Source organism: Xiphophorus couchianus, chromosome 5, assembly GCF_001444195.1.
Source record: "Xiphophorus couchianus chromosome 5, X_couchianus-1.0, whole genome shotgun sequence".
Lineage (NCBI taxonomy): Eukaryota > Metazoa > Chordata > Actinopteri > Cyprinodontiformes > Poeciliidae > Xiphophorus > Xiphophorus couchianus.
This window is the reverse complement of record NC_040232.1, coordinates 18,720,334-18,735,639: the sequence shown is the minus strand read 5'-3', so window position 1 is coordinate 18,735,639 and position 15,306 is coordinate 18,720,334. Positions and strand designations below refer to the sequence as shown.

Genomic DNA, 15,306 nt, shown 5'->3' with positions numbered 1-15,306 from the left:
TGGCAGTGATGCTATGTTTAGGCAAACAAGACAGCAAGGCTTGAAAAACAGATCCATCCTGAATGTTGAGGAAAGGTAGATCTTAAGAAGTTTGTCATTTAACTTGATGTACAGGAACTGTACAGAAAACCCTTGCTGGTGAAGACTGTCATGTAACTGTAGTGTGATTTTGCATGATGTGCATTAACTCTTTTAGACCTTTAGTCTAAAAGAGGCAAGACCCCGAAAAACTCAATAGTTTTAATCCCAGGTCTAAATGAGCAAATGCAGCTGAATTATCGATACTCAACAGCTACCATGACATACAATACTACCGCATTTATTATTCGATATTTGCAACAATGTTTAATGCATTGTGTGATCACCTCTATTAGTAACACAAATTTGCTGTTAAAATGTTAACTCAAAATGGAGAACATAAGATTATTTTTTTCAGATGCTGGTCATTCTTTTGTAGTTGTGGAATTTTAATTCCTGAGTTTTGTATTTGGAGTGCTTTTGTAATATATACATAAGATTTCTTTTCAACCGAACATTTTGGCAACACTCCAGAACAGCTTGGCAAAAAATGAAGCATGAACAAGTTGATGTTGGTCGAAAACCCCTCTGTTAAGTACAGCAGAGGAGCAGTGATGCTGTGGGCCTGTTTCTCTCTTAAAGACACAGGGAATCTTTTTGTATTGCATATTAACTGTTTGACAATTGCTTATTTTAAATAAAAATGGAGTGAAATGAACATGCGAGTCCTTTAAAGAAGAGTGAGGACAAAAGTGTCAATATTCCAGAAAAAACATGATTTCTTATAATACAAAGAATGACTGTAGATACCTAAAGATGCTGACAATTCAAAGGGACCCAATAAACAACAGAACATCAGTTTAATATGACCAGCGAGAACATTCTCTCTTTATTGTATCTTTTTGAAAAAAACACAAAAAAAAATCTTCTGTAATTCTCTTTTGTTAACATTTCAATATTCTGTACAAGATAAAAAGAAGTAAGCACTGCTTAAGAACAAAATTTCAAACTAAAAAAAAAAAAAGAGAGGAGGTTTACAATACAAATTAGTAGTAAGACATTGTCTGAAGTGCAATGGCATAGCTCAGATGGATTAAAAGTGAAACCGAAAAAGAAAAAATAAAAATACTTCTCTATTTTTCAACAAACAGTAAATTCTTTACAGAGTAGAGACTGTAATATCTGATGTATTTAAACCTGTAAAAACATATTTACAAATAGCCATCATCTTTTATATACTTTTTTCTCATAATCACATATATATGTCAGCACCAGTAAAAAAAATTATAAAATAAAAACAAAGAACATCAACAACAACCATTTTTGTTAAAATGTTGTCTACAGACTTGGTCCCAGTATTGTGATATTTGGAGGACGCTTCTGTTCTCTGCCTGAAATAATTTCCAAACCAGATCTCAGAGCTCTCACTTCTAAAAAGGACAAGACAGACACAGAGGGCCTTCAAACACCTTTCTCCTTCCACTTAGGCATGGAACCGAAGTCCGAGCCTGCCTGGGCGCAATGATGGAGTTCTGGAAGAGTGAAATTCCTTTTTTGTCTTCGTCCTGGAAAGCAGACTCGACAATCTGTGAGTTTAAAGCGCTGACGCGGGGTCTAAATTATTCAACCATTTTTCCTTGATGAAAACTGGTTGAGTGCTACAACCCCACAAACATATTCGCATGTGACAAAAAAAAACATAACAAAAAAATAGAGCCTCATTTGCAACGCTTACAGGACGACTGAGTTCTATTAAAGGGCTGGATTTTACGACGACGACAACAACCATAAGAACAGAAGGCTTTTTGGTTTTGTAGGTTACATCATTGTCCTAAAAACAGACACTCTTGTCTTTCACCGAATAATACAAAACATTTAGAGATGCAACATGTTGACAAGAACCACAGCAATAAAACCTATGTTATAGCTTTCTGTTTACATTTCAGGACTCAAGATGAGGCAGTCTGATGAAGGTGATGGTGAATAAAAGCATGAGCAGCTGACGTAAAGCCAACAGTTTCCGACAGGGAAGTGGAACCACTGAGAGCCTTTATAGGTAAATATTGTTGGCCTGTAAGGCCAAAATCAAAATTTCTGAGCGGTGGTTTGTGAACTAAAACGGGGATGCTTGTGTTTTTTCCTAATAGTGCAGCACAGTTTGCAGCTGAGAAGCTGTGGTGTAAAGCAGGGCTGATGGGAAGGCTGTACTGAGACAGGAGGATGGACAGACATACTGTAGGCTAAGGACGGAGCCTGCGATGATGTTAGAGAAAAAGCAGGAATAAACTACACTGCCTTGCAAAGGTATTCGTACTCCTCAATTTATTTATTTTTTTTACATTTCTTTCACATTATAGGCACAAACTTTAGACTATTTTATTGGGATTTTATGTGATGATAAAACAGCACAGCGATGCACATAACTGTAATTGGAAGAAAAATGATGCATGGTTTTTAATTTCACAAAATAAAAAAAAATATTGAATGGTCTGTCTTCTATTTGTATTCACTACCACATTATAGAGACACAGTGTAGTAGTTTAGATTAGACATTTAAATTCACACTTAAATCCAATTTGGAATCTGTGGCAAGACTTTTTACAAACACCATCCCTCTGATGTAATTCCTGCCATACATTACATTTATTTGTGAACAATTTTGAAAACCCAGTCTACTTTTCCTTCCATTTCCCCAAATTTGCCTCACCTTAAGTTGGTTAATAATATAAAATCCAGGTAAAAAAAACATTAAAGTTTGGGACTGTAACATGACAAAAATATGAAAAAGTTGAAGGAGTTTTGCAAGGCACTGCAGGTGAGCTTCTCTAAGAATTCCCCTCAAAACAAAATAAAGTCACTTGTGGTGTTTGAGTACATTCAGTGCCCAGTGATCATTTTTGGCTGATGTATGGGATGCGGCTTGTGTCCCACAGACTGGTCCACATGTTAGCTTCTTAGTTTGTTGTCACTGTGTATGCTGTGCTGTAGTTGTCTGTCCTATCCCACTCCTGTCCTTCACTTTGTTCTCTTCATTCAAAACCATCATACAGTGCTACACAATGCAGGAAATGAAACAAACTCCCTCAAAAAAAAGAGAGGAGAAATTATGGGTGGGTTGCTTAGCAAAAGGCGCAAGCTAGGCTGTGCTTGTGTTGCACAATAACAGAACATCATTTGTCCTGTTGTTATGTGCCCAATATAAACAGAGAAAAGAGTGCTGCGAGTGATGAACGAGTCTCTGGAGGGAGAGTGGGGGTAGAGATTTGGGTGAGAGGGTATGTATATATGTGGAGGGAACAGAGCTGAGAGTGGAAATGGGAGCATTAAGAGGATAAAGTTGAGAGATCTGAAGCACTGAGCAGGGTGTCACACAAATAAATTGTCGTCTTGAGAATGATATAGTCTTCCTCTTCATCAGCCTTGCGGTTTGAGAAAAGCTTGGGTTCAAAGTTAAGCGGTGTAAACGGGAATCGCTTTTAAACACTAGAACGTAAGGAAAATTTACTCCAGGGGAGAAAAGAGTGAAACTAACAAAACACACCTCCTAATTCTTATATTGTTTTTCAATATTATGCACAAGACATGTGAGAGCTCCTTCCATTTCAAACACACGCACACACACCCCCACACGCACACACACAGAAAACATAATACCAGAACTTATTTATAATCTCTCTCATGTTTTACAAAACAAAACATGCCAATCTATGTCATGTCATCCTTTCTGTTGGACTTTCTCAGGTTATGTCCCAAAGTTGAGTTCATTCTAAAAATGTTCCCCATTGGCTATTGGTTCTGGAAAAGCTCGTCCATCCACCCGTCGCCCGAGTCCAGCTCCGCCCCCGATCCGTCACCCAAACCAAAGGCTCCCCCTCCTGAGGGCCCGCCCCCGTACCCATAGGATGACATGTCCTGATTGGCTGTCCTTTGGTAGCCCTGTGGCTGACCCCCAACTGCAACTCCTCCTGGTCCATAGGGTCCACCTCCTCCTCCCCCTATTCCTGGGCCTCCTGGACCTGGCCCAAAAGCCCCCATCCCAGACATCCCCTGAGCCATCATCCCTTGGCTAATCCCCTGGTTCATGACCATGGGTCGGGGCTGATTGGTCCTCGGCTGATTACCCATATGAGGCCGCATCATTGGGCTGCCCATACTTGCAGCCGGGTTGCCCACTCTGGGGTCCATTCCCTGGCCAGCCTGCCCAGAACCTGGAAAGTGTTGCTTGGTCATACGTGGAGGTTGACCCGGCTGCATACCATAACCCTGGGAGGAGGTGAACCCCACCATATCTCCTCCTGCTCCTCCTGTAGTCCTTCCGACTCCTCCCCCCATGGCCTGCAGACCTTGTCCTTGCTGCTGCGGCCAGCCACCAGCCGCCATCCCAGCTCCACCTCCTCCACCTCCTAGCATGCTTTGCAGTCTCTGAGACTGGGCTTTGGCAGGGCCTTTGAGGGGCTGCTGAGTTATGGAGTTCATTAACATCCCTTGCCCTCCATAAGCTCCAGCCCCGCTGCTCCCAGGGCCCCCGGGCATACCTCCGAGTCCAGGACCTGCACCTGCCTGCCGAGGAGGCCCTCCGGCAGAGTTGTGCTGCGGTGGAAGACCCATGGAGGCTTGGACGCTTTGGTTCTGGTGCTGCTGCTGGTGGATTATTTGGCTCATCGAAGGGTTGAGGCCATATAAGGCACCCTGGTTGGACCCCTGGGTGCCATAGGATAGTCCCATGTCGGCTTGAGGTCCCACTGGGCCACCTTGACCCTGAACAGAATTCATCTGGACCATCTGCTGCTGGTTGTGCTGCTGCTGGAGGAGTCGAGAGGACCGCATATTTTGGAGTGATTGGCTTCTGGATGCCAGATCTTGTGGAGGACCTGTGAATGCAAATTAAAGAGATGCTAGAACAATAAAAAAGAGAGACAAATGGGGATGGACAAAAAAATCAACAAATAAATGCTGAGGTTTAGGAACTATGTTTATAAAATTGTTTTTATGGTGCTGGACTTCCCCTCAGATAGTCCCCCTTGTAGAGAAGGTGGGCCTCTAATTGTCCAGGACCATCACCCTCCAAACTGGAGTCCCACAAGGTTTTTCTGGGACTCCACTATGACTCCTCATAGTTCAAACAACCATGAGCCAGATTTCATGGAAGATGTGGAGATACAGGTCAGACGATACCAGAAAAAAAATCCCAGTTCCTCCTGAATGTCAGAATAAAACGGTGGTGGACCACTGCAGAAAGAAGTCATTTCTACTCTCTTCTCCTCTCTTCATTGGAGATGGTCCAGTGGAAAAGATGAACAGTATCACACACCTGGATTCATCTTACAGATGATCTCACCTGCTCTATTTACATACTTTCTCAGGTCACAAGTGGATTTACCACCCAGTGACGCATGGCTTCATGACCGCTGTAAAAATCATTCTGATCATCAGCATCACATCTCAGAATTGTAACCAACAGGACCTTTGGATCGAATAATTAAAATGATCAAAGACGCTTCCCACCCCAGTAACCGTCTTTTTATTTATTATTTATTTCATCATTCAGGTGCAATATCCACTGTTGATAAAAGACGACACTGAAAGTTTGTGTTCAGCCAGTGATCTACCCACAACAACAGTCACAGTTGCTCATTTTTCCTTCCTGCTTATTCCTCAGCATATTTCGTGGGTTGCCTCTTGTGATTTCTAGTTTCATATTTTCCTTCTGTCTATCCTCCAGCCAAAGAGTGATTCAGGGCATGTTTCACTGTATGCTATGCATGCATAACAGAGCGTGTGACAAATGAACTCCTGAATCTCAAAAATATGTGCCATCTACCTCAGTTCACCAAAACATGACACAGATGAACACAGTTGAGCGCCAGCAACTCATTTTCACAGTTTCTCCTATTAAAGCATAACTGAAGGAGCTTGAGGACATGAAAATGGCTCTAAATCCTTTAATAGACCCAATACTGACACCATTCCACTAATCCCTCTTCTTAAAGCTCAGACCTGAAATGTAACAGACGAGTGAGAACTTGATGGATAATGCAATCCAGGCTCACGAGTAGGAAGAAACTCATGAATGCTACCAGCTAAGACAATTTGCGCAATACCGCAATCAAAGTAGACTGGTTAGATGCTATATTTCAGAGGGCATGCATACACGCTTCAATATAATAATTATAGCAATTGTATATGTATTTGGTCAGTGCAGGACAGCTGACTCCAAATTCTTCAGTTTTATCCATCAATTATCTCACAGCTGAGTTTAGAAATGGAGACATTATCCACATATTGCTCCCCCCCATCAACATAACATAATAACTCAGATATACCTCAACCCCACTATTTAGTATCATGTAAAACCTCCTTAATGTAAAACATTTATTTTCAACAAGACAGCATAAGTTGCTCAAATTGTTTTGAAGGTATTTTATTGAGTTTCTGTTGACTCATGCCACTGAGGTTTGAGAAACGTCTGACCACCATCCCAAAGAAGCTGGAAATTTGCTGAATTGTTTACAAAATTTCTGAGGTCTATGTTTTCTATGTACATTAACACTTATTAATGATTTGTTTATTTATGGCAACATTCACCAATATGCCACATGTTTTCCTAATACCGCACAGCTTTACTCTGGCTGTATATCTGCAATAGTTTCATCTGGAATCATCTTCCTCTCCACCTTACCTTCCCAGACTTACAGACAGACTAATGGCTATAAATGGCTTGAGTGTTGACTCCCCCCCCTCCATCTCTCCATCATCCTCTCACCCACTCATCTTCACTCCTCCTCCATTCCCAACCTCAGGTTCTACCTACCAGGACTGTCTACCTCTTCCTCTTGTTGCCAGTCCCCCCCCTCCCTCTCACTTCCCTCATCTCATCCATCTCACTGACTTCACCGGAACTCTGGGGGATGCAGGACGGACAAGTTGCCTTGGTAACAGGCAGATCAGGATTTTTTTTCCCAGAGAGAATGAGGCAGAAGAGAGGAGAAAGAGCAACTCAAAGATGACGGATATATATCTGACTGAGGCAGATAAAAGCGACAGGGATGGGTTTGACAGGAATATTTGGTCAGAGCTGCTTTTAGATTCTAACCAGTGAACTGAGTTAGTAGCGTGAAAGACGGGATGCGATGCAGAAACAGTTTTATGCTGGTTGTCCGTATTATATATCAACTTATTAGACAAGCTACAGCTGGAGATACAGTCAGTCGGACCAGGACTCATTTTCACATTTAGCATTTATCACCACAAACGTCAACTCATTTTATTTTTATTGTATGTTGAGAGATCAATACAAAGCAGTAAGAAGTGGAAGAAAAATGATAGTTTTCAAAATATTTTGCAAACAAAATTCTTGAAAAGTAAGTTGTGCATTTGAATTCTGACTCCTTCAGTTTACACTCGTTTCAGAACTACGTTTTACTTTAATTACACCTGCAAATATTTGGTGTGTGTCTCCACTACAGTCTATTCTTTGCAAAATAGCCAAAGCTTCTGGGCAGATTCATTTTTCAATCTTCTCAAAGATTTTCAGCTATCTTTAAGCCTGAACTTTGACTAGGCCAGACCGTCACATGAATATGCTTTGAACTAAACCTTTGCATTGTAGCTCTGGACTGATATTTAGCATCATCGTCTTGCCCAGAAAAAGTGTTTGTCACAATGTGTAATTTTCCTTCAGTATCACAAAAGTGCACTTGTCTTTGGTAGGTCTGTCACATTAAATCCCAATAAAATACATTGAGGTTGTGGTTGTAATGTGAGGATGAGCCTTGTAGAAGAGACTGTCTGTCTGCCTATCTTTTTATGGAATGAGCTCGGGTATTTTGTGTGTTTTACCTTGGTACTGATTGACTTGGGGGTATGGATTCCTCTGGCCCTGGCCCATCTGCCTGGGGAGATGCTGCTGCTGCTGGAGCTAAAGACACACAAATACAAATAATTATGAGCACATGTTGGAACTGCACAACCCTCTCTCAGGTCAGATCCATCTGTTTAGGACTTGACATCATCATGCAGCACCATTAATGGAAAAAAAATCAAGGAGTGGAAAACCCAAATAAAACAAACTTTCACTTTAGATATAAGATCAATTTCGAGTATGAACCAAAGATTAATTTAACACTAACTATTTAGGATCAACAGCACGTTCTGAAAATGCTGACACAGAGGAAATTTACAGCAAGTGTCCTTACCTGACATACAGTACAGACCAAAAGTTTGGACACACCTTCTAATTAAAATGGGTTTTCTTTATTTTCATGACTATTTATAAGGCAAGAAATCCCACTTATTAACCTGAGAGGGCACACCTATGAAGTGAAAACTATTTCAGGTGACTACCTCTTGAAGCTCATCAAGAAAATGCAGAGTGTGTGCAAAGCAGTAATCACAGCAAAAGGTTGCTACTTTGAAGAAACTAGAATATAAGGGGTATTTTCAGTTGTTGTACACTTTTTTGTTTAGTGCATATTTCCACATGTGTTATTCATAGTTTGATGCCTTCAGTGTGATTCTACAATGTCAATAGTCATGAAAATAAAGGAAACTCGTTGAATTAAAAGGTGTGTCCAAACTTTTGGTCTGTACTGTATATGTTGAGGCATCTACCATAAAAGCTGAGCAACCTTTGTTTCAAAATGAACTAAGCAGATGTTGACAACCGCTGGAACTAGAGATGCCACAGATGTAAGATTAGTTTAAAGTGAGATGGTTCACAGCCCCTTAGCTATGATGATCCAGGTGTTTGGTACCGGATAATTGAAACAGATGTTACGTGAAAAAGACAGATGTAGGTGCAGTGGAAGTTAGGCAGACACTTGCAGCAAATTATGCTGCTAAGGTAAATGTAAGCCAGATGCTTGGTAGAGTTGAGGTTAATCAGTTGTTTGGTAAAGCAAAGATAAACACTGGCCTTGTGAGGACTGGACTCGTATCTGAGGCCAAACAGGCGCTTGATACAGAAGACACAGACTTTGGTACAGTAAAGAGCAGACAGGTCTTGGATACTATATGAACAGATGTTGATCTTCTTTCAGACAGATGTTCAACCTGTTAGAAACAGGTGTCGGCACTGCTGGGCACAGATGGCAGTTAAGTTGATACTGAAGAAAACGGCTGAATCGGAGAAAAGGGCCTTGCAACATTAATGAAGCCCCTTGAAATTTCTCTTGCAACATACTTTCATTTATTTTATTTTTACGTGCTAAACCAACATGAAGCTCTGCAAGTTTGATTTGCAATCTGAAAGATGTGGCCTCCATAGGTTTTCATCTCTCCTTAATCTGATACCCCTAAATTAAACATTGTATAAATAAGAGCCTTCAAATATCATCTAATAAAGTTAATCTTTGTATATTTTAATTTAAACACAAGTCTAGCTGTTTGTTGAAGGCAGCAGATGTTTGTTAGTGATCATTCGTGAACACACAGCATCATGAAGATCAAGGAACACAGATCTGGAGACTACTGGTTCACCTTCCAGTCGGACAGCGATCTTAAGCATGTAGTCAAAGCAACAAAACATATTTATGTGTTAGAAAGGCCCTAGTCATAGTTAAATTTAATTCAACTGAAGATATCGGACGAGATGAAAATTGTTCTCCAGCTTGAGCCTTCGCTATTTTGTAAACAAAAATGGGTGAACATTTCAGTGTCTATAAATGCAAAGCTGGCACAGACATACACCAAACGACACCTTCAATTATGATATAAAGTGGACTGAATCAAAACCGTACAAAAAAACTTTAATATTTTGCATTTAAGATAAAAAAAAAAACCTTTCCAAGAATCTTCTACCCTGAACTCCTGAAGTGACGTGGTTTTAGCTTCAACTTATTCAAGTTCTGTAATAAGAGAAATAAACTAAAAAATTATCCTATTAAGCACCCTTTTCTATAGAAATTATTAATTACGTAGTCCAAAAATAGTCAACTGATTAGCTCTTCACTGTATGTTAAATCAAGCAGGAAGGGTTGAGGTTTTCACATGCAGACGCATCATTTGCTTCATATGGTCAAACACTAAATGAATTGTATGTTATTGTATTTTAGGCAAATGTACAGCATTTTCTAAATTTGCTTGTTTGCGTCTTTTTCTGTTGTCAAATGAAAAATTGGCAGAATATGGCACTTCCTTTGGTCTGATTGATTGTCAGAATAACTGATACATTAATTACTAAGAAGAAAACAAAAATGTTTCAGCCCTAATATCCAGTCAGACGGTGGCAGTGTGGCTTCTCAGTACACACTCCTGTGTTTGCGGGTCTGTGTGCGTTTCCTTTTTGCTGATCCAATTAAAAGACACATGGTGGATGGCAACATCATAGTTCAGAACTCTTTACCACTTGATTTCTCTCAGAAGGAGAAATAAAAAGCAAACACTACATTATCACAGCAGGAGGCTTGTGAGCCAAACACACACACACATTACAGAGATGAAAAGGAAATGGTGAGGAGCGGGCTGGATGTGAGTAATTAAACCTGCAACCTGACTTCAGTCAGGAACATGAGAGGGTTACACACACAAGCGGAGGTCGACTGCAAAGTCCTTCTGTCACCTGTTCGACCAGAAGATGCTGCCTCTGGATCTTTTGTTGCTCCATCATTTGTATCTGCATTCTCTTCTCTTCCATCACCATCATCTGTTTCATCATGGCCGCCTGCTGGTTGCTGGGGTAGACTGGAGGTGGACCTGACCCTTGGCTGGGGCCCACGCCAGAGGCAACGCCCCCAGCTGGGTGAGGAGGGGGTATTGCACCGGGTGGCCGGGACATTCCCACCACGCCTTGCTCCTGAAACATCACAGAAGAAGAAAGCAACAGGTCAGGAAGACTGTTGAACAGGTAATTATGTGATTAACACTAAAGCTTTGAGAAATTAAATATTTGTGTCTTATCAAATATTATTTTAGGAAAAAAGAGGGAGAATTAGTCTAACACCAACCAAAACTAGGTTTTCTAAAGCTCCTTGCTCATATCTGACTTTTTAGCAGTCTGGATTTGTTTCATGGTGAGTAGTTTTAAAATTAAATGCTTAATCTTTGAAACAAGTCATCTCTTTTTACTACACCTTCAGTTAAAACTTTGTAACATGTAATATGGTAACATTTCACTGCTGTACAACTAAGCAAAAAAGCGTTAAAATGTACTATAACTGTCTTAAACACAGCTTTTATTTTGTGTTTATCAAATACATGTGCAACTATAAAGAGCTTTATAGATCACAAAAAATATTCAAATAAGAATAAACAAACCATCACTAAACACAGTCAAATAAGCAGTAGTTTCATAATAAGTCAGCTTACTCTTCACCTCATCATACAAGTCAGTTTGAATAACAAATTTATTCAAAAAGCACATTTTAAAAACAATCAAGCAATGACAATTAAAAGTCACTAATAAAAGCCATTGCCATAGTCTTATGCTCTATTTGGAGCAAAAACCAAGCGAAACCAATGAGCATTATGTGGTGACACTAATATTTCTGGTGTAAGAAGTGCACCCACAATGGACCTGAAACCTTTTGCTGCTGCAAAAGCCTGATCACCTTCACATTTCAGTCCAGTTCCTGGAAAATACAAGGCATTCAGAAAGCTCTCACTGGTGAGCAGATGTTAAAAAGATCAGTCAGACTGGATCAGACCCTTTAGTAAAAAAAATAAAATAAAAATCCTGAATTCAATTTAAATATGGGAAGCCAGTTTAATCTGCACACTTTGTAACCGACCCAGATTGACATACGCTGCAGCGATCTGGATGTGACGTAATGGAAGCATGAGTCACATTTTTCCAGCAAAAAACTAATGAGTAAATGTAGCTTTACTTTGGCAGCAGCTCTAAATTGAAGACAAATAAGGTTTATATTGCTTTCAAAAAGGCTTTGTTTAGAGTCATGTCATATTTCAAAAGCTTCAACTTGCATCTGAATAAAATTAAACAGAAATTGGGTGTAATTATGCTTTTCAGCAAATGATTAACACGATTTTTGCATTTTTATGTTTACTCATCTTCATAATTCATAAATGTACCAAACTAAAAACAACAATAAACTGTTATGCAAAGGGTTCTGACATAGGTACTGTGTTTACAGGTTTTAGATGTGAAGAGTGAGGAACGTAATGCTAATGTACTGGTACAAACTGGTACAAACTGTCGATGTGATGCTGGGATCAGTTTCTCAACAGCCTCTATTCTCTCTCTGCCGAGGCAGAAAAGTGGGGAACTGTAATCCTCTCTCACTCAAAAGAAATTAAAATTTCCAAGTCTTATTTATGTTCTTGTTTACGCATAGTGGGTAAAACCCAATAAAAACAGTCCCATTAGAGTCTCATCGCTTAATGAAGTAATTTCAGGCGATGAAAACATCCAGCTCCGAGTCCCTGACTGCTCACGACACAACGGGAATCAGGTGGAGATGAGAAAAATATTCAGTGCACTCGCAAAACCATATCAACGTACAGTGGCAGCTTTACTCCATCTGTGTTTGGTGGTTTTCAGCTCACAAAGAGAGACAGTCAAAACTAAAGACAGACATGGGCCACCCTGAGTCCTCCCAGTGGGGCGCTGGTTTGTCCTCTCTGCATACATTAGCTCCTCATTATCATATAAAGAGCACTTCCCTCTCCACTCGGCCGTATGCTAATCTGTAATAGGATGAAATGGCCTGCTCTGGCCAATGGGAGTGCAGCGTTTATGGGTCTATTAAAGGTTAGACAGCAGAGCAAGAGTGGACAACGTTTAGGCTTGCCAGCAATTGAAAAGATGGAAGCAGAAGGAACATTTCATGGCCAATGCAAAGTGTTTGCACTTTGCAGATATAAAACGGCAACAACACAGGCCATCAGACTTTGTACAACAAATCACATTTACCTGCAGGCGAGCAGGAAACAGCAAAAACCGGGATTACGGTGCCGAATCATAGTCTCGGTTAAATTCTCTAAAATACAACCGTCCTCGACATGTTCTGAATGAGTCAAAGCCTCATAATCCGTGTTGAGACTCTGCTCTTCTTAGAGAGGAGGAAGGTAAAGATAAAGCTTGTATATTAGAGCACCAAAACACCCTGCAGAGCAAACAGAGTCAGCCGCTCAAGACCGGCTTAACAGACAAACAGACCAGACTGATCGATGTTCACAGATACGTGTCTCATCTCCGCTTGTTTGTGCCTTGATGGAGGCAGAGCAGTCAGATGATTGCCTGCAGAGCATGTGGTGTTGGGAATCTACCAACAGGTGGCAGTGGAGATCTTTAATCTCAGGAATGTGTGTGTGTGGGGGTGTGTGTGTGTGAGAGAGAGTCTCAGTGGCCTCCTCTCAGCAGATGGCTCAATCATGACGGTTCTGATCTACGATCTGTCCCTCTCTCCCCATCTCACTCTTCCTCTTTTCTTCCTTTTTCTCTAAACATTGCCTCCTCCAAACTCTCTTTCTCCTTTCTCTCTTCAGATCTCCCCCTCTAAACAGAGGGAGCCCGCATCATGTCCGCACAAATAAGGATTAAACAGAAAAGATGGACATACGGAATAAAAGCTTTTGGTGGAAGTAATGCACCTTCCTGATGGGAAAAGAAAAGAGAAAATAAATCACCATGTGTGAGCTGAGAAAGGAGGCAGGAGAGCAGGATGAGGGACTAAGCGGGAGACTTTGAGTGTTGATCTCGTTTAGGGAGAAAAAAATCAAGTCTGAGCTTGGAGGTGATGAGCCATGGAAGGGAGGAGAGCAGGTACCCTGGCAACAGTAGCTGCGGCGATGAGCAGATGGCGCTCGGAGGACCGGTTATGGCCGTCGTGCCTCGTCACCCTTCGACGAGGCACGGATTTGTTGGGCAGACCCCAACAAATCTCACACAGTGTGCATACAAAAAAGACAGAGTTACACTCAAGTCAGAGTCCTGAGTAATCTTTCCTAACTGAGTTTATCAGACGATCACTTCCGTAGCTCTCTTCTCTCTGTGTATTCATTTACTATAAATACAGATTAGCTTCTCCCACAGGCTGAAGCTAATGGCTAATCTGAGAAGGGCCAAGTTTTAATACACTCCATACCCAAAAACATCACAACATCACAATAGTGTACACTACACTATTCCACTGTCAAATCAGAGAGGCAGAGAGGAGACACTTCTGTCTAGTGCAGACTAGTGAACTTCGAGAATAAAACATTTGAAAGGTTTCCGATCTGATAAAGTGACGGAGAGACTTAAAGTCTAAAAGCAGTTTAAGTGAAGACCGCCTCATTAGAGAATCACTGAAAATCAGGCAATTTTCAGCTTGACGAGCCTCAAAAAATAATCTTTTCTGTAATGCGTACTAGGCGTTCAGTAACAACACAATTTTTTATGACACGCTGAGACATGTCTGCAGTTTATTCTGACTGCAAGAGAGCGAGAGAGAGAGTAGAGCTTGAACAGATAACAGGATGGCTGAACAGTGTGAAGAAAAGTTGTCTTATTTATCCTTCAGGCATTTGAACCAAAGTCTGCTATGGAAAATGCTGGAGTGGAAAATGTCTTAATTTGTCTTATGATTTTCTTTCAGGAATACATAGACATCTGTTTCAGTTATGCTAACTGTGCTAACCTTACTAATTACTAATATAAGATGTAAACAAAAATAGAAAAGTAGTTTTACTTCTTGTGGCCATATCACAAAAATACTTAGGGCCTCCAGCTATTTTGGCCTTTTGAAGAAAACTGTCACTTGGTACTTGTAGTACCTAGATCATTCGCCACAGTGTATAAATATAGAATTTGATATTAGCCGTTAGCTTCAGCCTCAGTACCAATGATACTGATTTAAACTAAATGACGATGAAATTAGGCCTGTCACGATAACAAATTTTGCTGGTTGATAAATTGTTCCAGCAGCTATTGTGATAAACAATAATGTTGTTGTTTGGATACCATTTTTAAGTAATATAATGGTAATGGCAACAATAATAATACAATAACACATTCTCAAAGATCAGTACAGTTTCAGTTCTAATGAACATTTAACACTGGAAATGGAAAACATTTTAAATATCCAAAATAAATAAATAAAACAACAATTAAAATGAATTTTGAAGTATTTGTAGACAAAATTGTCCTTCAAAACAGGGTTAACTGAGACCAAAGCACCAAACTGAAGACTTTTATCATCGAGATTTCAGAAAGAGAGAAAAAGAAGAGATAAACAATAAATCATACCAGTGGAAATGATTGAATTTGTTTTAATTTATCATGCGATTAATTGATTTATTGATTATTGCAACAGGCCTAGATGCAATGAGAGTTATCTACTAAAAGGAAGA

The 15,306-nt window shown here is 40.3% G+C and overlaps 1 protein-coding gene across 1 annotated transcript in view; it reads right to left on the bottom strand.

Annotated features, from left to right (window-relative positions):
• Positions 1 to 1,836: 1,836 nt before the first annotated feature.
• maml3 (mastermind-like transcriptional coactivator 3) overlaps positions 1,837 to 15,306 on the bottom strand; it is a 117,569-nt gene continuing 104,099 nt past the window's right edge. Inside the window, exons 4-6 of the mRNA XM_028017966.1 lie at positions 10,577 to 10,810; positions 7,858 to 7,936; positions 1,837 to 4,889 (exon numbers count right to left, since the gene is read on the bottom strand). Coding sequence (XP_027873767.1) covers positions 3,805 to 4,889; positions 7,858 to 7,936; positions 10,577 to 10,810 — 1,398 coding nt within the window. The 3' untranslated portion in view covers positions 1,837 to 3,804. The remainder of the gene's footprint in view (positions 4,890 to 7,857; positions 7,937 to 10,576; positions 10,811 to 15,306) is intronic.